The sequence below is a fragment of the Podospora pseudoanserina genome, chromosome 6, assembly GCF_035222485.1.
Source record: "Podospora pseudoanserina strain CBS 124.78 chromosome 6, whole genome shotgun sequence".
Classification (NCBI taxonomy): Eukaryota; Fungi; Ascomycota; class Sordariomycetes; order Sordariales; family Podosporaceae; genus Podospora; species Podospora pseudoanserina.
The window spans coordinates 2,741,481-2,764,793 of record NC_085925.1 but is presented as its reverse complement, the minus strand read 5'-3'; the positions used below and the strand labels follow the sequence as shown (position 1 = coordinate 2,764,793).

Genomic DNA, 23,313 nt, shown 5'->3' with positions numbered 1-23,313 from the left:
ACCCAACACCTACGACACTGTCATCTTCGACATTGGCGATGTCCTCTTCGACTGGGACTCTTCAGCTGTTACTGCCCTTCCTCGGAAGACGATCCACCTTATGATGCACACCGCGACCTGGCATGATTTGGAGAAAGACAGCATGTCGACTGATGAGGCGTACACGGTACATGGCCCCCCTTTCAGCCCTTTGACCTGTTCTTACCAACTTGTCATTCTCTAGAAACTTGGGATGGATCTTGGTCTCGACCCGTCACTTGTTCAGGTAGCTCTACACCAAGCCCAGTCAACCTTGCGAGTCAACAAGGAAGCATTGGCTTTGATCCATGAGCTTGCCGCAGCAAAGGCACAGGGAGCCCGCCCGCTCAAAATCTACGCCATGTCCAACATCGCCAAGGAACACATGGACATCGTCCAAGCGCTTCCTTCCTTCCCATGGCCCGTCTTTGACAGGATCTTCACCTCCTTCGACGCCGGCATGCGAAAGCCAGATCTTTCCTTCTATCGCCATGTCATTCAAGAGACGGGCTGCAACCCATCCACCACCTTGTACCTGGATGACAAGTCCGAGAACATCTGTGCTGGACGACTGCTGGGTTTACGTGGAGAGATTGTAGACCCAGACCAGAGAACCCGAGCTTTCAACATTGTCAGGAACCTACTCCTGGAGGACGCCTCTCTCCGTGCTGAGCGTTTCCTGCACATGCACGCTGGCAAGCTTGACTCTGTCATCTCGATGCCGGGAAAGGACGATATCGTCTTGAAAGACAATTTTGCCCAGCTCATGATCTGGGGACTGACCGGCATGGAGGACATTGTGTACCTTACCTGGCCAGATGGTATTATTACCAGGGCCCAAGAAGAGGCAGACATGATGGACACCACAAGCCCCACCCCCATATCCGATGCTTCCTGCTCACCCTCACCCGCCCCTTCGCCCCCATCCTCATCCACATCCCCTCCATCCTCGCCCTCCCCTTCTTTGCACCACTTCGAAGTCAAACCCACCCTCTGGAATTACTTCACCCACTCCTCCCCCATCCTAACAACAACCACCTTCCCTCCCGACATTGAAACCACCTCCATCGCCTACCTCACCATCACCCCTTCCCACCCCAACTACCACCTCCTCTCGCCCCCATCTCTAATCGCAGAAGCGATGTTCGCCATTCGCAACAAAGACGGTCACTTCGAGACGTACTTCTCCCCCGACCGCCACGGCCGCGTAAGCCCAGAAGTCTGCGTCTCTGTCCTCCGCTGTCTGAACAAATTCTCCTCATCAGGCCAAATCCCTGACCTCCCTAGTCTTGACGTCACCGACGAGAGGATCGAACCCTCCAAAAAATTGGTGGCGGATTGCCTTCGGTACCGGGCGAATGTTTATGGGAATAGGTTCTACCCCCACCCAGAGAGTTTCTTGTACTACCTGGCCATGTTGTGTGATGAGTGCAGGGACTCCTCGCCGAGGTTGTGTGGGGAGTTGAAGGGGGAGCTGGAAGCTGCGTTGAGGGAGAGGTTGAATGTGCCTATGAATGCGCTTGCTTTGGCGATGAGGGTGAGGGCTTGGCAGCTTTTGGGGCTGGGGAGAGGGTTTGTGCAGAGGGATTTGGAGAGTTTGTTGGGGATGCAGGAGGGGGATGGGGGGTGGCCAGCGGGGGATTTTTGTTCTTATGGACGGGTGCAGAAGCAGAGGATTGGCAGTAGGGGGTGGACTACTGCGCTGGTTTGCAGGATTTTGAAGGATTGGGGAATGTGAGTTGGGGAGGGGGGTTCAGGGGTGAAAGGTTCTAGAGATGATCAGTAAAAGCTAGACCATGATCTGATGGAAAATTGCTCTGGGGCAATGACTCAAGAAGTGAGCCTCCCTGTTTCCCTTTCAGCATATGCCGGTCGTCCTCTTCTTCCCTGCACTTTCTTCCGGCGGCTTCTTGGCCATTGATGGCGTATTCTCGTCCACGCGTTTCCCTTGTAGGTATGTCCCACCCCGCGGCGTTCTACGCAATCTTCATCCTCCACAACTGATTCTTATTCCAAGCCTCTCTCTGATAGCCAATAACAGGGTTTCTGCGATTTTTCTTTGTCAAAACAGATCCATCACTGGAAAACTAACTGAAGACATACCCATTATCCCGCTTTCCTTCCGACATGTCAGCCACAGTGAAAGAATTCCTGTTCTGGAGTCTTTCCCTCTGTCAGTCAGTCGAACTCACACCGAAATTCTCAACCGTCACTCACATGCACTGTGACCCGTTGTTATACTTCTTGGTAATGATCAACCATTCTTGATTTCCGTTTCCAGCATAATACTTCCACCCCATTATTTTGGTGCAGTCATCTGGGCTACCACCGTCGAGGTCCAGTACAGCTTCAAGAGACAGCCGTTAGCAACCTTAACACCAATCCAGGTAGTGAGGTGAACGTAACATACTCCCAGACGCAACATTGTGAAGAACCCAAGCCCCGAAAGGCCCTGAATCGACTTTTTGCAATCGCCATTGCTGCGCCTTGCTACCTAGGTATTGCCACCCTTGGACTTTGTTTCCGTTGTGAGATTGTCCTTTGAGGTAACATGTCAGTTCCTGAAGGGCTGTTCAGGCGATTGGGGCGGGGACAGACCGCCATGGAGATCGAGGACATTGCCTGTGGATTCGCTGAAGAGGTAGACCACGCGGCCGTTCCATTCATCAGGGAGGAGGTAGTCTTGCTCGGGTTCTGACATGACGAGAATGTCGAGGAGAAATAGGGTCCAGCCTAGAGGCAGCCAAGGTAAAAGAAGGAAGATGGGGACCTTGATAGAGCTCCAGTGCCAGGGCAGGTAACAGAACAGATCCAATCATGTCCCATTGATACCCAAATGCCGAGGCCCAGATTCTCCCCACTGGCGGCCTGTGATTAGCCATGACGCCACGTGGACCTCTGTGACATGCAAGCCCAACTTTTGACTAGGTAGTCTATGCTAGTTTACCGCTACACCCTCCCATGGGAACACACCTCTGCCGGGGGCCACCACTCATTCAATTTTAAACATGGCGAAGACTTGCTAGTTACCCACAGGGGCCTCCTTCCCAGCTCCCTGACACGAGCGAGTTTGATATGGAACTTTTCAGTTAGGTACGATTCATAAATGTCTTCACGCTGTTTCCATCACCAGTCATTTCCGTCAATTTCTTCTGAGCTGTCTCTCTCGCCCGCCCACATGGCTGCCTCTATTTGCTTCTTCGCATCCTCTTTGGCCGTCTCAGCACCAGCTTGGATGGCATGCTTCGCTTCCTGATCCACAACAAGCCCATGGGAGGAAATGGCCGTCTCAATTTCGAGCGCTGTCTTTGCCGCCTGATCGATGCGCCTGCGAAGACCACGAGTGAGCTCTTCCTGTTTGTCCTTCACAATTCTGGCGACGGCCGCACCGGACCCCTCCATGTATCTGGTCAACCGATCTTGCATCTCCATTGTGCCATTTCCGAGAGCCGCGCCCTTGGACAGCTCGCTGCAAAGGTCCAGACCGTCGCGTACATGGGGCTTGTCAACTCGGTTGTACATGGAGCTGATGTCTTGCAAGACTGAGAAGTAGCCCTTGAGCTGTAGCGTCGCGGCGTAGATGGTCTGCTTTGATAGATCATCGACCTTGAGCCGCCCGTTGACCTTGGCACGCCGGCCGGCCTTGCCCATCTCGGTCGTGAACTCGGCAGCGCGCACCAGGATGATCTCGTCGATGACCGTGCTCAGCATGGTGAAGAACTGTTCGATCTTGGCAATCTGCACCGTGAGGTCGACCAGGATTGAGATACAGCTGCGGAGAACCGACTTGATCTCCTCGAGTGTTCGGCCCTGCGCCTGGAGTCGAGTGAGCTTTTGCTGGATCTCCACCATCATTGCTGCGGTCCTGGCTTGTTTCTTCAGGGCACTGTCGTATGCGTCTTGCTTGGCGTCGGCCGCTGACTGAGCCAGCTGGACTGCTTGCATGGCTGAGTTGAGCTGGGCAGTCTCTGTGATTTTGGGTCAGGATGGGGACGCATTGCGAGTACGGACAGAAAAGTCTTACGGGCTGAGGTGTCCACTGGGTTGACTTTGATGTTTGCAAAGGGATTCGGCACATTGGTAGAGCTAGCTGTGTTTCCAGCCACGCTCAGGCGGAGGACATCCTGCTGGGCTTTCTTGACGCTCTTCTTCCATTTCCGCAGGCTGTCAGCCGGTAACCTTGCATCAGACATGCCATTCTCGCCTTCCCTCAAGTGCGTCCGAATGTCCTTGGTCACCTGTGGGGTGTGTCAGTGCACGATGCGTTTCAACTGCAAGACCTGGGCATATTCAACCAACTTTGATGAGTGTGCTGAACACAGCCTGCATTTTTTTGTTGGCAGCAGTATTTGTGGACTCCAGCTGGGCTTGCTGCCCTTCCAGTGTCCCAAGAAAGTATGACACTCCTTGGGGAATCCCCTGAGCCCCAGCCTCTTCATGCTCGACAAACTTCGATTGATCAAATTCGCCAGTCTCGCCACCAAGATACTCATAGTAGTGGTTGACCAAGTCGCGAATCGCGATTGCTGCCGCGTATGAGGGGTCTCTTAGCACTGCGGGGGCTGTGATTGCTGATTCTGGGACTGCGCCCGCGTGGCCGCCAGGAAACACAGCGCCGACGCCTTGCTTCACCGAGGAGATTGCCGAAGTCATTGCACCCACCGGACTCACGCTGGCCATAATGGCCGGAATAGCTGCAGAGACGATGGTGGGGATCGCCGAGAAGTACCCATTTACAATACCTGTCACGAGGTTCTCCAGCGGCCCGGGAATTTTGTCGATAGCTGTGTCGAGACGTTTCTCGGCTCGCTTGAGAGCCACTTCGGCCGCTTTTACTTCCTCCACCGCCGTTTTCTCTTGTATTCGTTCGAATTGAGCCCGAACCCTGGCCACGTCCTCGTCAATCTTGATGGCGTCCTTCTGAATCGACGCTCTCCCGGATTCCGCTTCAGTACAGGCATTCAGCTCGCCGACCATCAGGCCCCATTTTGTGAATGCCTCGCGAGTCTCGGTGGCGAGAGCGGCGCATCGCTTTGCGTCCTTGTTGAAAGCGTCAAGCGCATCGCGGAAGTCCTCCAGCTCCTCTTCCCCCTTTGTGCAGGGTCCAAGACGCTTGAACACCATAGGAATCTAGGTAGTCATCATGAGCACCGATGACAAGCGTCGAGATCATTCTACCGACTCACCCGCTCCTCGCAGATACGCCTGCTGTTTATCTCCAGTGCGTCCATATTGGCACCTGCTTTGGTGAAGGCCGCTCGTCCACCGTTGTTGCAGACTGCATGCGGTTAGCAATGTACAATCTCCGTAATTTGGCAGACAGAGTCTGAATACCATCAACCAGGCATGATCTGAGCGTTGGCTCAGCCCGCTTCGTCATATATCGGAAACCATCTGTGGGCATGCACTTGGCCATGGAAATCTTCTCGGCCATGGGGTCTGCTGCTGCGACCCAAAGAGAACCCATCAACGAGAGCGCAGTGGGAGCGGCGCTGATGAGCTCGGACCAGTCGGCTTGAAAGAGCGTAGAGCATTTCAACTCATCGACGAACTGATTGGAGAGCTTGCCTCTATACTCAGACGTGAGCTTGTCATTTTGGATCTGCCGGACCTCTAGGAGAGCTGACTGTGCCATAGTGAAGCCAAACGGGGTGAAGAAACAGATGTAGAGTCTGGCATCTACTCCTGAAATGAAGACAGTTGAGTTGATGTTCGAACCCGCCCCTATACACGACCGCCTCTCGATCCCGGAAAGCCCTGACCCGTAAGTGCCAGTTACCTCACACGGCCACGTTCTCATTTGTCACCTTGGAAAGCTGGCTGGCTCTTACTGGCTATTTTAGCGTTGTTGTATCGAGTTGTGAAGTTGCCTTGATTGGACCACACGCACCAAACGACTTTCTTGGCCGGGGTTGATCATCAGTGCCCAACCCAGCCCAACCCAACCGACCTAACGCAGGGTTCTTGAAGGCGAGAGGAAAGAGGAGACTCAGGATTAGGCCTGCAGTCAATACCAGGTAAGTTCTACCGAGTGAATATCCCACCGCCTACCCTGTAGAGCAAGCACAATGGATAACGCTTTCGAGGAACGATGGAGGGATGATTGTGATTGGCTGAAAGATCCGCTGAAGAAAATCGGCAAGTCCTGCAACAATCGAGCTTGAATCAATAATCTCCTGACCAGAATAGACCGACTTCGGAACAAGCACAGTGCCTTCCTGTTGCCTGAGACGCACCGATATATCAAGGCTTTTGAAGAGAAGACTGAGGCTATAAATTCACTCGAGGCAAAAGCTGTTCGGCGGACCGAAGACAGAGCCAAAGTCGCCTGCGGATCGCTCGAGGTGGTTGTCCACTCTCTGCTGCTCATCGAGAGAGGAGACAAGACGCTATCTCGCCAAAGCAGCACCATTGTGGAAACACTGGACTCCACAGCTGCCAAGTTCTCGAACCTCAGTCAGGTATCAGAGGAAAACATGTGGGAGCTTGGTGTCGAGGCAGGAGACTGCATGGAGCTGAAAGACAGCGTCGGGTGCTTTCTCGACAACCTCAAGGCCAAGATCTCGGAACTAAACAGCTTTGTTCCACACGTTTTTGATCAAAAGGCTCGACAGGATCGCCTAGTTGACGAAAGGCGTAGTCGTGAAAAGGCTCTTGCAGATCACTATCGGAATGCTCAAAACGCGTTGGGCGTGAGTTATGACCCTCATCTAGAAATGTCCGAAGCGTGTGCTAACCGATAATCTGCCCACAGAACGTCGGAAATGTGATTGCCAACTTTTTTGACCGCGCTGTCATGCGAAATGCTAGGCACCGCCTCAAGCTCGCCCACACCGCCCTCGCCGACAACCGGAAGGAGCAAGAGCGGGCACAAAGCATGAGCAGGGCTTATTACCAGCTTGCCATGACTGTGAGAAACCTCAGCGCTGCTATCTACAGCCTTCAGATCGTTCTGGAGAAGCTCAAACAGGATATTGGCGAGAAGTACAGCTACGTGACAGATAAGCAGAGTGCCGAGACTCGTCTCTGCCGCGGGCTTCTTGATCTGCGCAACCAGATTGTGTCTGGGGACTGGACTACCACGCGTGACCATTCGCTGCAGGTCGTGCTCAAGCTGCTCACCGCTGGCGATGGTGTGTTAATTCCCAGACGGCACTACGAGCAAGTCCAGGCACGCATCAGGGACAGTATCACGGCCAAGTTGGGGAATGGGGCAGTACAGAAGCTGATAGACAACGTGCCGATGCATGCCGATGGGTCAGATGCTGCTTTGGAGTATTGATACCGTCTACATGTTTTATTCCTTTGCGACTAGAAACAGAACGGCCGCCTTGCTTTCTACGAACGGCCAAGAACCATCCGATAGGACCTTCCTCCCAGCTTCGCCGTGGCCTGGAACGAAAGGCTCAGTGACCCGTGCGTGCGTTTTTTTTTTTCTAAACGAGATTTCTGGGGCAATGTAGAGTTAAACTGCGCTAGAAGGAAAGTAGATATATCTGCAAAAGCTCGGATAGGTATGTACCGTAGCATGGAGTAAGGAATTGATAGCTCCCTTAGAAAAATGGTTTGAAATGTCGCCGTGTGCACCTCAATGGTTATCTGTCTTCCAGTTCTTATCCTCGCGTCTCTCTCGGGTTTCAAGCTCTCTTGTTCCCTGATCTCTTGTTCCCTCCTCTCTTGCTCCCTATTCTCCTGCTCCTTCTTCTATCGTTCCCTGATGTCAGTCCACAGCAAAACCCGTTCATCGTTATAGCTCTCTTGCAGAATCTCGGCAAGCTTCAACCTCCAAAGCTGTTGGTTTTCCTCTGCTAGCTGCCTTTGAAACGCCAAATATCTGGGTGAATGGCTGAAACCAAGTTCGAATAGGTAGGCCCGCATCTCGTCAGTTGGTGCGAGACCAACCCCTGTTCTTCCCTGTCAAGGGAAATGTATTGCCGCTTTTGGACTTGGGTGAGGTGTGTAGTTAGGAGCAGCACTGCCTCTTCCACCCTACCCCCCTGTCACTTTCAGCTAGAAAAAAATGTGTTTGATTTCGAAATGTCCAAATTAACCAGCTTGAGTTCGAATACCTAATTGCAAGTCAAGGTAAAGGTCTAGTTGAATCGTCATATAACCAACATACTGCTTGCCTTAACTACAGTTCCGTTTCATATTTACATACATACCTAAGCTCCTCTATCGCATTCAATCAACAAATTAGCACTTATGGCGTCATATTTTCCTAGTTCCTTAGCATCAGCTGCCGCTCACAGGCTTATTTACTGCAGTTAAATCATCATGGGAGCTGTCTTGTATAATAAAGAAGAGATATGAGCAGCGTGTGCTAAAGGATCATGCCAATGAAATTAACACCAGGCTGCGCAGGGCTTTGCGACATAGCAGAATTTCTCACCAAAGCTACAACTTCTGGAAGAAAAAAGTCTTAGTTGTCGTCTGGGAACAGGACCGTATGTTAACACCCAAGAGATAGAGTCCAAATCCTATCTGCTTACCCACAGTATCTAGGTGCCGCCCTCCTTGACATGAAGTCTTACTTGTGCTGGCATTAATTTGGATAGCCTACGCCTTTAAACTTTTGAAACGCTGTACGCTCGCCCGCAGGGCCGGCAAAATAGTTGAAACCTACATCGATCGAATCCTCTCACAACGCTCTACACAACTACACCAGTTGCAGCCGTGCGGTGCTAGAAGCGCGGCCGCAGTGGAGGCTGGAACTGCGGCTTGACTGCACGCGACTGACTGCTTCAAAACTGACGAGCTCATACTGCTGAGCTTATCGATAAGCCACCCCTGTAACACGAGCCACCCCCTGGCTCCGACTGCCGTAGACAGTCCTGATGGAACCAACTAATCAGGATACCAATATGGGAGACGACTCTGTGATCCAGCCCTCCCAGCCCATGGCTCGGCGCATTAGACAGAACCACAGAAGGACCCAACGAGCCAGATCAGACTACAACCACAGGAGCTATCCCACTACCCAAACCTTCGACAATCTGGTCAACAACCTCATCGCCCTCGTACCAACAGACAACAAAGACAAGGCACAGAGCCTAGCCAAAGATATCCAGCAAGCTTATTAGCAAGCCACAGCAGTGTTAGCCAAAACTAACCTAACCACACTACCGGATATACGAAAGGTAGTAGCGGAAGAGATAAGGGTGGCTCTTCGAGAGACCTAGCCGTCGAGAACCATCTAACCTACACGAACCTAGGCAAATATTACTCGGGGTACAATAGCCGCCATACTATCGATTCTGAACCAGCCGGCAAAAGTAATTCCAGCCAAACTAAACCGGGAAATCCTAATCAAAGGAAACAACCTACCGCACAACCTATCTAAACGAAACCCTTAAAAGATTATCCAAGCTATTAACCAAGCCTCAAATAAAAAAGGGGCTATAACTACCCGGAAACTTCCTAATAGAGATATAGTTATTACTTTCACCGATCCGACTATAAAGGACTAGCACTCTTCGAACACTAACTAAATCCAATAAACTTTCGGTAACCAGGTAAAGGAAGCTCGAAGAACTTTTACAGTACTAGTAAAAGGGGTCTACAAATATAATACCTAGGGAACCTCGGAAACAGAATTCGGTGAAGGATTAAGTTTATAGTCGCTCGAAAAGGATAAGCGAGCGGATCGGATAAGCGAGTAGATCGACTTCGCACGCGATATAGCTCTCTACCTGCAACATCAATTTCTTCCACCATACTAAGATGTCTTCGATTCCAGTTGAGGCAAAAGTTATTCTTGCACTTGAAGCCCTTAAAAATGACCTTAAGCTAAGCCTTAAAGCTGCAGCGAGGCTCTATTCTATACCTTATACTAGCCGCGTAGTACCACCTCGCCAACTAGTATACCGAGTGTAACCTTCCAGCCGACTGGCGTATCGCAACCACCGATAATGGCTGGACTACCAATACGGTAGGCCTAGATTGGATCAAGCACTTCGACTATTATATAGCGTCCAGTATAAAGGGCAAATACCGGTTATTAATCCTCGACGGCCACGAAAGCCACTACTCGACCGGATTCGAGCGCTACTGCTAGCAAAACAATATTATTACGCTCTGCATGCCTCCATACTCCTCCCACCTCCTCCAGCCACTCGATGTTAGCTGCTTTGGGCCACTAAAACAGGCGTACGGTCGCCAGATCGAGGACTTGATGCGCATGCATATCAACCACGTAAGTAAGGTCGAGTTCCTCTATGCCTTCCGCGAGGCCTTTTTCGCCTCTATAACGGAGAAGAATATGCAGGGTGGTTTTGCGGGTGCTAGCCTTATACCGTACGATCCAGAAAGGGTGCTTTCTAAGCTGGATGCGAAGCTTCGTATGCTAACACCTCCGACCTCCCGGCCCGGCACCCCACAACCTTGGGTCTTCCAGACACCACACAACCCCTAAGAAGCTAACTCGCAGTCAACGCTTATTAAGACTCGCATTGCCAACCATCAAAATAGCTCCCCGACTTCAATGTTGGCTGCTGTGGACTAGCTTACTAAAAGTACAATGGCTGTGATGCACTAGGTGGCTCTCCTACGTGCAGAGAACACTTCACTCCGCAAGGCCAATGAGGCACTAAGTAAGCGCCGGAGAGCCAAAAAAAAACGTGTGCGGCTCGGAGGATCATTTACTGTGCAGGATGCACACGATCTACTGGACAAGAAGGTCGTGGGTGGAGAGGGAGTGCAAGAAACACAGCCGGATGGTAGTAGTGCAGGGGTGGCTCATACGAAGGTTCGGTGCTGTGGTGTGTGCGGCAAGCCTGGCCATAACGCGCGCACTTGCCAGGAGGCTGGAAAATCATCTGATACATCTATTGCAGAGGAAATTGTAGTTAGTTACTAGTGTTGTATGTAGTAATTAAGGATAGTTGTTGGTAGGTAGTGGAGAACCCACGGCTCGCTTGTACCCACGACTCGCTTATAATATACGTTACCTACACGATGGGAAAGTACCTTACTTATGTTCCCTAGAAACAGTGTTTCGGGGTACAAAGCAACTCTCATCAACGTTGAGACATGGAAGCATGTCACCTTCAAAGACCACCTCAGAAGGCGAAACCTTTATACAAGTTTGACGCTGACCAGTCCAGTTCCCTGATGAACTCCATGTTCATGACTCTGTCACATTAACTGCCTGTGATTGACCTGAAACCCTGCAATAGTCACAAACAGTGACCATCTCGCTATCACAACACCTGCAAATCATCACAGGATCACATTATTCTCTCCAATGGGACATGTCACTGGCAATGGATCGCATTACTCTAGCTACTCTTTCATTCCTATCTGAGTCAAACTGTCACTAACTCCCGTCTCCAGGAAGTCCACATCGATTGTTTTGCTCAGAGCTATCGAACCTTCCTCCACCTGATAAACGACTCAGGAGATCTCCTACACACCAGATTACTATCCTCTTTCTCTCGATCCATTCCCTTTATCACTGTAACCGAGAGTCCTTCTTCCGTTTCCATGTCTTCTTCCTGCTCCTCGCCCTGCTGCAATAGGGGCCCTTCCTACAGAGAACAGCCTTTTGATCACAGGTCGCCCAAAAGCGAGGCTGGATCCAAGCCTTCTTTGGTAGCCCGGGGAGGGTGGACGCTGCTCACAGAAAAGCATACCCTGTGTAACTGTGTCAAAGTTGTCTCTAGCCGCCCATCGCCGAACCGTTCTGTGGTGGTCCGTCCAGCGCTTACGCACCTGGATAGCAACCGCCCTAGCGGCGGCCCTCCCCTTTTCATTCATTCCAGCATACTTTAGTCCAAATCGCTAGCTTTAGGAGGAGGGGTGTCCTCCTCCTCCCCAGTGACTCGCGGCTTGAGTCCTTTTCCCGTTTTGCCTTGTTTCTTGGTAGCACGGCCCGCAACCGCGGAGCCATTCTAGGGCTCAACAGGTGCAGCCTGTGCGCCTTGCTGGGGAGGGTCGAAAGCGCCACCTGAATTTTGGAGTTGGTTAGGGTTAATGCCGTCTTGCTGGTTGAGAAGATCGGCTCCATTTGACTGGTTCAAGATACCAGAGTAGGAAAGCTGATGAGGTTCCATGCCTTGCTGGGGAGCATCGAAACTACCGCCTGAATTTTGGGTGAGGCGAGGGCTCACGGTCCCATTGGATCGATCCAAGAGAAATGTGTAAGAAAGGTGGTGAGCTTCCACGCCTTGTTGGGAAAAATCAACAACAGTTGAACTGCCTGAGTTCTGGAACAAGCGAGGATCGATTGCTCCGTCTTTGTCACACGGCAAAGGCCAACCACCCACAACCACCACCAACAACACTATCGATACCACAGCAAGGAGGGGTAACTGCACGTTGTGAACCAGTCGTCAAAGTGAGGCAGACAATCAGAAGGCATGGCGGTTATCAAAGGAAGCCCACTGGCCCTGTATGATATTGGAGGACTTGGCAGCGGCCTGAGGCCAACAAGGGCACGGGCCAGGCAAGGGAGGATAAAATACGCGTTCAGGATCACCAAGACTGTATTTTCCTTCTTTATCTTTCAGTATCACGCTCTTCGAGGCCATTGAAGATTATTAGCCTGAATTGAACCATGAGTTCCCAGCCCTGATATTACAGCCCTTGTCACAGTCTTGGGCCGTAGCGGCGGGTCGCGAATGACGGCTGTATGAGATTGTTGCTGAGCAGCTTGCGCTCTCAGAGCTCCAGCTTACCACATATCCAGCTCGGGTGAATGACTGTTGTCATTACTGTTTAAGGTAAGTTTGTTAGCCGGTTGTTCGTAGAGCGTTTTTAGCGTATTTTCCCATCCAATCTTAAGGCTTCAAAGGGCAAGGCACCCCATGATCCGGGACCAGGACCAAGGTTGCTTGAGTGGGAATTTTTGCCGGAGCCGTTGAGTTTGAGAGACAGGAATTGGTCAAGGTGAACTCGATTCGTGTATATGATAGCAGCAATGAATGAACAACTTACAGCAGGCCACCACCTTGGGTGTTGTTGGGGACTGGTTGAGAGACAGAAGCGGGCTGAGATCCAGATGAGTTACCGGTCTGAGAGTTGTGGTTGGAAGTGGCGGACATGGACTCGTCGAGAAGGGAATCGTCGAACACGTGGTGCACGATGTCTTGATACGTGGCTTCAAGAAACTCCAAGTCGTTCGAGATGGAATACGACATAGTGGCTATATTCTTTGAATACAAGTGAGAGTGGGAATGCAAAGGCGAGTACTGATGGTCGGGTATGAATGGTCGACCACATGCAAGGAATGCCGTTTGGGTGAGCCTGAGGGAGTAGAGAGGAGGGGAAAATTGGTGAGAGAAGGGACGCACTTTTTGGGTCAAAATACTGGGCCCGAAAGTCGAGCAAAGACCATTTGTCTGTCGCCGAGGTCAACATATCGGATGAAATATTTATAACACTTTCTCGGGGCGCGCTCCTACATTTACTCAGGGTACACCCCGTCAGGTAGGGTAAGGGTTATAAATGGCTCGGCACCCAACACTACCAGCATTTTCCAAAGTCTCGTTCCATGAACAGTTATTACTGTCAGTGCACTGTATTCCAGCCTTTACAAAACTGTACTGAAACAAATGATTATAAGTGCTATATTGAACTTATTATGAAACCAGGATTCCCAACACTCCAAAACGACACAGTCGAGATACCTTAAAAGGCGGGACGCATACCCACAATAACTCAAACAGATTCTCTCTTTAATGTCTCAAGAGGGCAACAATCTGATGCCACCCTCCCCGTAAGCTAGCCCACCTCGGCGAAGTCGTGGCCTTGCCTACCTTACAGAACTATGCTGATGGTTTTGTGACTCTTATCCGCGCTTGCCGTCGGCAGAATTGCTTATCTGTCTTGGGCTCGCTGGAATCAGCGACAAAGCACAAACCAGTCAATTATTTTGGAATTAGGTCGAAGACGCTAAACCAATAACAAAAGTAGCTCATCATGCCAACCACCACGCCACGCCATCTCTCGTCCACTCAGACTCAGCCATGGTCCAGCCATGCTGGCGACGTTCCACGCTTGCCGCCACCGGCGTATTGGAGCTTGGGGACAGCTGAACCTCCATATCTTGGTGCGTTGTCGTGTCTGCATTCTTCTCCTCTTCTCAACCTCACCAGACACAATTGCCGAAGCTCGCTCATTCGCCAACTTTGATTGATGTCTGACCCATTGAGCATAGTATCCGGCGTTGTCGGGCTGGCTGGATTTGCGATCTCGACAACCTCAACTATTATCAACTTGATCAACACGGTACGCGATGCCCCCGATACTTTGACCGCGCTCGGCGACAGTCTCGCTGTCCTCAGAATCGCCCTCGACCGTCTAGCCGATGTCGACAGTCGGTCCAGCGCCATCAGCGACACGCACAAGTCGCCAAACGACGCAACAAAAGAGGCTGTCAAGAGTTGTGAAAAAATCCTCAGGAAAATTGCAAAAGAGCTGAACCCCCTTCAAGAGGCATGCGACCGGGGGAAGGCTCAAGTTGCATGGGCATCCGTCAAGACTGTCATCAAAAGCTCTTCCATCAAGGAAAATATCGCTCAGCTGGAATCCAGAAAATTGAACCTTGTGATCGCTATCGCCATTGATGAAAGATAGTATGTTTTGCACGCCCATGTCATCTCCTGTGAAATTCCCATGCTAATACAACTGAACAGTGCCCGAACATCTTCTGCCGAGCAAAAGACAACCCCTGGGTCTCCATGGTCGGCATGGAAGGGAGAGGCAGAGCCGGGGAAATTGAGCCGACGAGATAGCGGCCTCAACCAACTCTTCTCGCGACCAAAATCACAAACAAAATCCCAGGCACACACACAGGCAAATGACTCCCCACCACCTGCCTATACACCGCAGGCAAATGAGGCCGACTTCTCGAAACTGCTGAGCGACAGTCTGTGGAAGGTTGAGGCCCAAGTTACAGCACCTCGTGAAAATAACATGGTTGAAGAAGACGAAAGCAGCAAGGTGCTTCAGATGCTGTGGGGCGCCGACATGACAAAAGTCCAGGAGACTTGGAAGCCCAACGGGGATGTGTTGCAGAGGCTGAAAGGTAAGTTATACGCTCCCGGGGACCTACTGAGCTATGCTAAATTCCGACACATGCAGTTTACATCAATGAACGGTCCTGCAAAGGTAAGATTCTATCCGTTCAAGTGGAAATAAATGCAAGTCTAACAGAGCTCCAGCATTCCTGTTCAAGCTCAAAGCAGAGCCCCGGACGAGAGATGAAGTCGTGGATGCTCTGCCGTTGACTTTTGGCTGGGTTTGGGAACACCAAGCGTATCGCGAGTGGACTGAGACGAATAAGCAGCGAACATTGCTCTTGTCCGGCAAGCCAGGCACGGGAAAAAGTGTCTTGACTAAAACCATCGTGGAGAAGCTCTATTCAGAGCAATCAGTCAGCCGCAACGATGCCTCCAGAGACGCTACAGTACTGTCTTACTTTTGCAACAACAGAGAAAGACCCGAAGAGTCCACTCTCAACATCCTCAGTGCCTTCATCGTCCAGTACCTATGGACCGATAAATCGGAATTTTCTCGTCTCACAGAGCGTTGCGAGTCCATGGCAAGCTGGGATCCTTTCAAACCCGAGGAGTTTAACCTCTCTTTCAACATGTTGTGGAGTGTATTCAGCTCCCTGGTCGACACCAGCTCCAAATCACACATATATTGCATCATCGACGCTATGGACGAGTGTGTACAGGACGATACAACTAGCGAGTTCATCCGCCGGCTGGTGACGCACTCCAGAAGGCGAGGTGGGAATGGAGCGGCGCTCAAACTGTTTATCAGCGGCCGTCCGGATTGGCAGCGAGAAAGTGGCATCCTGCGCCATTTTTCTTTGACGAAGAGTCCCCTGGAAATTCGGCTGGAGCCAGAGCTCACATCGAGTGATATCAAGCACATCGTGGACGCCGGTTTTGCCGAGTTTGAGGAAAGGCTCTCGATCGAAAAGGACGAAGTGGCTCAGCTGAAACAAAAGCTGGTGACCAAGGCCAATGGCATGGTGCTGTGGGCTGTCCTTGCGCTCCGAGAGATCAAGCGGAAGCTCAGCATCACGCTTGGGTGGCTGAGGAGGGTTGTCGACAGTCTACCATCTGGAGTATCCGAGATTTATGATCGGATCTTGCGAAGTCTTCAGCAGAAGTACCATGGATACGGGGATGATGAAAACGAGAAAGAGCCGTTGTTGGGGAGTACCTTGGATGAGGACGGTTGTGAATCAGACATGATTCTGATCTGGAAGGCGATGCTATGGGTTGCTCAAGCACGTCGGCCCCTAACATTGACGGAGCTTGACATCGCGCTGTCGGTGCATGTTGGCGATACATGCTTCGAGGATTCCAAGCAAAGAAGGATTGCCAATATTGAGGACTTTGTTCGGCGCATAGCGCTTTTCGAAATCGTTCCACCTTCTGACGGAGAGGCCACCGAGGCAGACAGTTCAATGTTGTGGCAAGCACCGTCACAGACTTTGACACCGGCTCCAACGATCAGGCTCATTCACCAATCCGCCAAGGACTATATCCTCAAAGCGGGAATGGCACCCTCAGCACCAAAATACGGACCACCTCTGAAAGCTGTCCCGATGCTGGATGATGGCGACATTACCGCCGTCCTTATCACGGTGCTGAAATTCTTTGACTTTCAGAAAGGTCCATTTCGTGGGTTCCCCGAAAGTAACGTGATATTCGTCGATGCATTCAAGTTTCATATTGAAAGCTTTGGACTCCTCGAGTATGCCGCCACATCCTGGTTTTATCATATGCAACGAGTGTCGAGGCCAACGGATGAGTTGGTGGCCTTGGTGGACAGCTTCACTTCCGGTGCGCACAACAACGTGAGGTTTTGGTGCCAAGTCTGTAATTTCCTTTTCGGCGGACACACGGACTTCGTAGATGACTATTTTGGGCTTCATGTAGTGGCTGCCGAAGGTATAGACTCCATGGTCCAGTTTTACATTGCCAGAGGCGATCCGCTCGACGAAAGAGATCAATATGGGCGCACGGCATACATGATGGCGACTGGTCGTGGACATCATAGCACGGCCAAAATTTTGGAGGAGGCTGGAGCAGATATTAGCCTAACCCCCGCCGTTGAGCTCTTCAACTTGAAAGAGACATATCTTCAGATGGCTAGCCTTCACCGGGACAGTCAAGCTGTGGCAGACTTGCTCCGAGAGGGTGACTTGGTCGATGAGGTCGACCAATACGGACGCACGAGCCTCTTTTATGCCGGACAAGCAGGTGACCGCGAAATCCTGGAGATGCTTGTCGGTGCTGGCGCCGACCCGTTTGTCAAAGATAACCGTGGTCGCCATCCTCTGGATGTCACCTTGGATACGGGGTGCAGAGCACTTTTGATGGACAAGATGGCAGCCACATCTAAAGCAAGAGGGCAAGAGGTGGACAACCTCTCACTTGTCGCTCGCTCATATGTCTCTCCCTGTACCCATCACAACTTTCCTGCTGAATTGATGGTATGCGACCGCTGTGGGAGGGAGATTTATGGGTTCTATTATCGTAAGTCACCATCTCAGTTGTTCCCAAGAGTTAGCTGACAGCTCTAGACTGCTGCGACTGTTCGCCTGATCCGAAATCTTACGATCTCTGTAAGCTCTGCTGGGAGGATGGAAAACAATGCCCCGGGGCCGGTCACAAGATGCTTACCCGCGTTAATCTGGAGTTCCTGATCTCTTGGTTGGAGTACTCGCCACACCTCGCCAACCTCAAAGTTGAAGACCCGCGTCTTGTGGTGAAGAACCGGGGGAAACCTCGAAAGGTGAAAGGGCCACAGGCTTCAGGAGGGGGGTTTGGACGTGTATGGAAGACCTCTTGGAGGGCGACTCGCCTTCGTGTGCGTCGGCTGCTGATGCGACGATCGAAGCTTGAGAGTGGAAAGACGAGCAAATAGAGGTAACACTTGGCATGGGTAATCAGGGTTTAGTTGTGTTTCGTTTTTTTTTGTTGAGTTAATGGAGCAGCATGACGAGCCTTGTGCACGTTGTGTTGACTGTGGACTGGGAGTACCTCCGTCCAGAAAAACAGCAACTTGAGAAGGTAAAGATGTCTTCCGAAAGAAACCCCCCAAGCCGATCTGTGGCCAGATAGAAGAACGCCATACCTCCCGGTGTTGCCTCTACTGTCATGATTCTGTTTGGCTCCAATGTTCCTGGTTGTGACGAACCCCGATCCAGAACCTCTGAAAGGGATACTCAGTTGAAGGTGCTTCTAGACAATGGTTCGGCGCAGCTAAACAGTGCTCATAACACAGAAATTGTTTCCAATCCGAATTGGGAGTAGAATTAATATGAAATCATGTTGATTTAACTAGAAAAGCTCAGGAGCTGACATAGGGATGAGAAACAGCTCCTTGAGTTTGGGAAGGAGAAATGTAGACAAAGATGGCGCTTGGATAGCGATACCAGGATAAAACATGTCATTTATTCTACCAGATATTTTCTTATAAATGATAGTTTATAGTCCAAGCATTTGTTATATTAATACAGATACTAAAATGAGTCCTCAGTAAAAGTCTCACAAACCCCTTTTATCTCCCTCTTAACTAACTGCTGGGAAGGTGACTCCAGTATCGTACATTATCCACCAAACAACGCCCAACCCAGGGCAGGTAATAACCCCGCCCACCCTACTCTCCTTCCCTCCCAATCTACCAGTTCTCGCCCCTCCATTCCCAGTATAAAAATGCTGCTCAGATGTTTACGGGGGCGCAGAGCGGCTGGATTCATAGCGCGTAGTGCCAACCAACGACAGGAATATCCGGGTGCGACAACGAGGAGATTCTCGGCGACGAGGATCAACCCTGTCGATGAAGTTCGTCGTTGACCAGGTCGTTGCCGCTGCTTCGAATAATCCTAGTATTTCTGTCTCTGATTGGAATGTTTCGACCTCTACTAAGTAGTGAAGCTCCTCCCTCTGCCGATCGGCCAACCTTTAGCTTCATGTTAGGGGAGTTTGTTTGGGAACCCCCTCGAGCAAATTGGGACCCCCCTCCAGCCACCCAATACCCTAACCCGTGTTAATGTTCTGGAATTCTCTGCACCATCAAAGACCCCATCACCATCTTACTTCAGCTCTGCCCCTAATATGCACCATAAAGATGAATGATAAAAGTTGCTTTTATAATGGGAATCACAATACTACAATGGAATACCTGATGCAATAAACAAGCCTTAGAACTACTAATGGAGGAAGCGAAATTCGACTTCCTAGCCGTCCAAGAGCCATGGATTAATCTACACACCAAACCAACCTACTGCCCGCGGAGCAGTCAATACCACCTAGTCTATCAACCAGAGGACAGGGCAGCTATCTTCGTCAAGAGAACACTAGACATCAGCCAATGGAACTATGAGGCTACGAGGGACTGGTGTAAGGTATGGATCCTAGGTATAGAGAGCCTGGAGGTCTGGTCAACATACAACTCCCCCAGTCCAGGCCATCTAGCCCAGTGGTCCTCGCAGGAGACTTCAATCTACACCACTATGAAACCAGTTTGATAGATACGAGCCGGATTCTGAAGCTCTATTTCGACTGGCTATCCACTGGGAGCTCGACCTAGTCACCCCTCGAGGCACGATAACTGGAGAACCACAGGGAGCTCAGAGAGGTAGACCATCTACACTGGACCTGATATGGACCTCGGGAGATATACAATACACCTACTACGGCATCGCGGAGAGGGGAAGATCTGACCACTACCCCCAAGTCATCGAGACCTACGTCACACGACCACTACCACCACCCCTGATCACGGGGTGGGATTGGAAAAAGATGAACGAGGGGAGAGTGAAAGCTGAAGCTGAGCTCTTACCAATAGCTATTGGCCTTGATCAAACCAGCTATTCCCACCTATACGACAATATTCAAACTACCCAGGGCTTGGACAGGGCTTTCAACTGGCTAATAGCCGAACTCACAAGAATAGCAGATGCCAGCACACCTAGAAAGAAGATCAGCAACGGATTCCAAGCACCATGGTGGGACTCTGAGATCCAAGAGAGAACTACAGATGCGAGGAAGGCTGAGAGAATCCTAAAGAATGCACCCACGGAGTACAACAAAACCCAAGTTAACCGCAAATACAAGAGTCCATCGAAGGCAGTCAAGGAATCGAATACCAAGACTTGGAGGGCTACACTACAAAAGGCCTCACAGGATACTGCACTACTGTGGAAGCTGGAACGGTGGGCTCGCTGCAAGAGCTTCAAACCAACTGACCTTCCCCGGCTACCTACCTGCAAAGACCAAGCCGGCCCATTGTTAACCACCCACGACCAAAAAGCCACGGCCCTCGCCGATCGATTCTTCCCAGACCCACCAGCTGACTTGTCAAATATCCACGACCCTACTCTGTCCACGCCTTGGGAGTCACTTTTCCAGATAGACAAGAGGGTACGGCCTGAGGATATTAAACTGGCCTTATCTAGAGCCTCGTCATGGAAAGCACCCGGAAACGACCACCTACCCATCGTGTGATGAACCCCTGTTCTACCCCAACTGCTGGCTTCTGGAAGACGTATATGCCCCTCCCGGGAAAGTTCAGTGAGATATGTAAAGTCCTTGATGCTCACTCCCAAGGCTGCCATTTGGAAGAGAGTATTCCCAAACGAGTCCACATGTGTCAGGTCCTGAGGCAGCTGGTAGAGTATCCCCTTCAGCATGGTCAAAGTCCCATATGCAGAAGCAAAGGCAACGGGTCGGCGGCCGTGTTTATCCCGGAGACTAAGGACAATCAAGAGGTGCTCAACCAGCTACATAAAAATGTCGTCGTTGCCAGAGGTGATGGCTCGATGCGCAATCGTCCATCCCTGGCTGTTTTTTGCATTTAGGACATGGGGTGGGCACTTGGCTGCTAGAAGCATAAGGACTTCGAAATGGCCTTTGCGTGCGGCAACATGGAGGACTGTTTCTCCCTGTACTGTCTTTTTTTGAGTAGAGGTACCTTGATTTAAGGAGGGCTTCCACCAGGGCAAGAGTCCTTCCTGTGTTGCCCTGTGTGATGCTGGCAAATCGTTGCTGAAATCCAAGTCTGGCCAGCCCAGAAGAACTGACACAACCTTGTCAAATACCGCATGGAGGGCAAAACTCAGCGGTGTCTGCCCCACACGTCAACCACGTCTGGGTCAACCCCAGGACAGGAAAGGATCTAGTAAAGTGTTTTCTCTGATGCAAATGGTTCGGTGGTCTCTTTCTGAGTCTCGCCGCTTTCTTCCCGGAGGATGGCGAGGTCTTGTTCACCTTGCCACTCTCGAATGCACCTGTGTAATAGAGCCTGTCTGAACCGAGTTCTGCCGTTGATGTATAGGCCTAGGCTGATCAGAAAGCGCATAGCCTCAAGTGGCAACTTGCGCATATTGATGATGACAACATGTATGAAGTGATCGCCGTAAGTGTCGGTAATGTTGAGATCCAGCTGAAAAGGCGGTTTGACCCCTGATTCGAACAGGCGATACAAGCTATGGTGCCACAAACGAAGAATGAGCTCACTAATATCATACCACCTCACACGTTTTGTTGACAGATCGAAAAGCCGTGAAAGGTAGTGCCAAATGTCTTCTGCTAGATCGTTGCGGCCCTCAACATGGTGAAACCAGTATTCGTAGGCGTAGGAGAGAAAATTGTGCTGCGTTCATATGTGTGGTGATAAGTGCATCGACACGGCTGGTGACGACTGATCCCGATGCCTTGGTGCCAAGTTGTAGTACCATCTTACTTAGACGCTCCAGAAATGTGGCCTTATCATGCTTCTCCAGCTCATCAAGGGCGCCCAGAACAATATAGACACTTCTGGTCGCTCCAGCATGCCGAGGATCCCGATTGCGATGTCGTAGTGCGCTATCAGATAGCAGATCAACAAATACGCCCTAGACACAAGGTGATGCCTCTTCGAAGGGTAAAAGTGGTGCCGTATATCGCTGCCTCATCGTGTCCCGCAATCTCTGTGTGTGAGGGAGCTGGTAAAGAAGCTGATGGACTAACGAGCACAACAGACTCATTATTGTTCTGGCCCCGGAGAGGAATAAGAGCAGAAGAAGAAGGCTATTATAGGCTCCCCTACTGACTCGCCATCTTGCACGAGAGTAGTGTGGCTTTTTGGGATGATCTCCTGAACAAGATACTTGGCAATCACTGATTTCCCTTGTCCAGGATAGCCATGCAGCCAAAATACGCCATAGGAATTTCGACGGGACCACGCCAAAAAAGATTCCGTCTCCAGAATCTAGGAAGCACGAGCCGGGGAATCGTTGGGAGACATTATCCGGGATATATTGATAGTCGAAACTGAACCATTCGCCGAGATGCTTGCATTACTTTTTGGGCAAAAGATCTTTCCACTCCGGAATAAATCTTCAGTGATAGTCATCAAATGCGCTACACAGTAAAAATATCAACGTTATTGTGAGAATGCCATGTTTCAAAGTAGCTACGTACGTGTGTGCTTCAGTAACTGCTTCGTCTCCTCTGCTAGATCCAGCAAGACATGCGATATATCTTTCACGCCGGGTTCTCTAACCATGTTACGGTGATCTGCGTCTATCGTCTCACATATCTCTTCCGGCCACCCAAATTTGGAGGAATAGGTATCGACAATTTGCCAAGTCGGGTTAAGGTAGGCCTCAAAGCAGCATCCAGGGGAGTTGAGGGGGGAAATACCTGGCTGCTGAGTCCCTTGACACCTGTCATGGGCCGGCTTTCCATGAAAGAACGTATGCGGACCTGAGAAAGAGTGCGACACAACGTTTTCAAGAAATCCTCGTGAGTCAAATCAAGAATGTCTGAATCAACTTCCAGATCAGAAAGAAGCCTTGAGTTCGAGTCTGCAAGAGCAACGGCGAATAGCCTTGAGGCCAAGAGACCCCAAGATGCTGCATCAGATCCTCTGTGAGAACAGTTGCAGAAGATTATGCAGGTCACCCTTTGTAAGAACAGGCGATATCTGTCGTCCAAACTAGCTTCCATCAGGGAAAGTGTCTAGAATAAGTCACGAGACAGGCCCGGCTTACGAAAGGGGAGCCACCTACCCGCTTGAGGATGAGTCCGCCGAGGCTGTGAGGAACGAATATGATAGGATGCTGGAAGAGTTAGAAACGGAGAACATGAAAAAGGAGCCAGGGTCTCACATTATTCTTCAGGGTCCTCTGCAGCTTAACCAGCTTGCGTACACCTGTGGGGATGAGATGCGTCTTGGGTTTCTGGACTTGAGGCGTTGTTGCTGGATGAGTGGTCGTCTTATATTCCCAGGTAGATTGCGGATGGCCCTGTAAGCCATGAATGAATTTCACACTATTCACGG

General features: G+C 50.8%; 4 protein-coding genes across 4 annotated transcripts; 2 read left to right on the top strand and 2 right to left on the bottom strand.

The window, feature by feature from the left end:
* Positions 1–232: 232 nt before the first annotated feature.
* Positions 233–1,756, top strand: QC764_606810 (uncharacterized protein; the record flags this gene model as incomplete). Its single annotated transcript, XM_062949183.1, has 1 exon — positions 233–1,756. One exon carries the CDS (start codon positions 233–235, stop codon positions 1,754–1,756), a length of 1,524 nt encoding a protein of 507 aa, XP_062797843.1.
* Positions 1,757–1,994: 238 nt separating this feature from the next.
* On the bottom strand, positions 1,995–2,719 carry QC764_606805 (uncharacterized protein; the record flags this gene model as incomplete). The annotated part of the gene is made up of 5 exons (XM_062949182.1): positions 1,995–2,064; positions 2,122–2,181; positions 2,236–2,365; positions 2,429–2,557; positions 2,617–2,719. The coding sequence occupies 5 exons, from the start codon at positions 2,717–2,719 to the stop codon at positions 1,995–1,997; spliced, it is 492 nt and encodes a 163-aa protein (XP_062797842.1).
* A 425-nt stretch (positions 2,720–3,144) lies between these two features.
* QC764_606800 (uncharacterized protein) lies at positions 3,145–5,693 on the bottom strand (the record flags this gene model as incomplete). Its single annotated transcript, XM_062949181.1, has 5 exons — positions 5,353–5,693; positions 5,205–5,296; positions 4,318–5,148; positions 4,043–4,256; positions 3,145–3,986 (listed from the first exon to the last, which is right to left on the bottom strand). The coding sequence occupies exons 1-5, from the start codon at positions 5,651–5,653 to the stop codon at positions 3,145–3,147; spliced, it is 2,280 nt and encodes a 759-aa protein (XP_062797841.1). The 5' UTR covers positions 5,654–5,693.
* Positions 5,694–6,086: 393 nt separating this feature from the next.
* Positions 6,087–7,571, top strand: QC764_606790 (uncharacterized protein; the record flags this gene model as incomplete). Its single annotated transcript, XM_062949180.1, has 3 exons — positions 6,087–6,156; positions 6,208–6,710; positions 6,773–7,571. 3 exons carry the CDS (start codon positions 6,087–6,089, stop codon positions 7,298–7,300), a joined length of 1,101 nt encoding a protein of 366 aa, XP_062797840.1. The 3' UTR covers positions 7,301–7,571.
* Between the last annotated feature and the right edge of the window lie 15,742 nt (positions 7,572–23,313).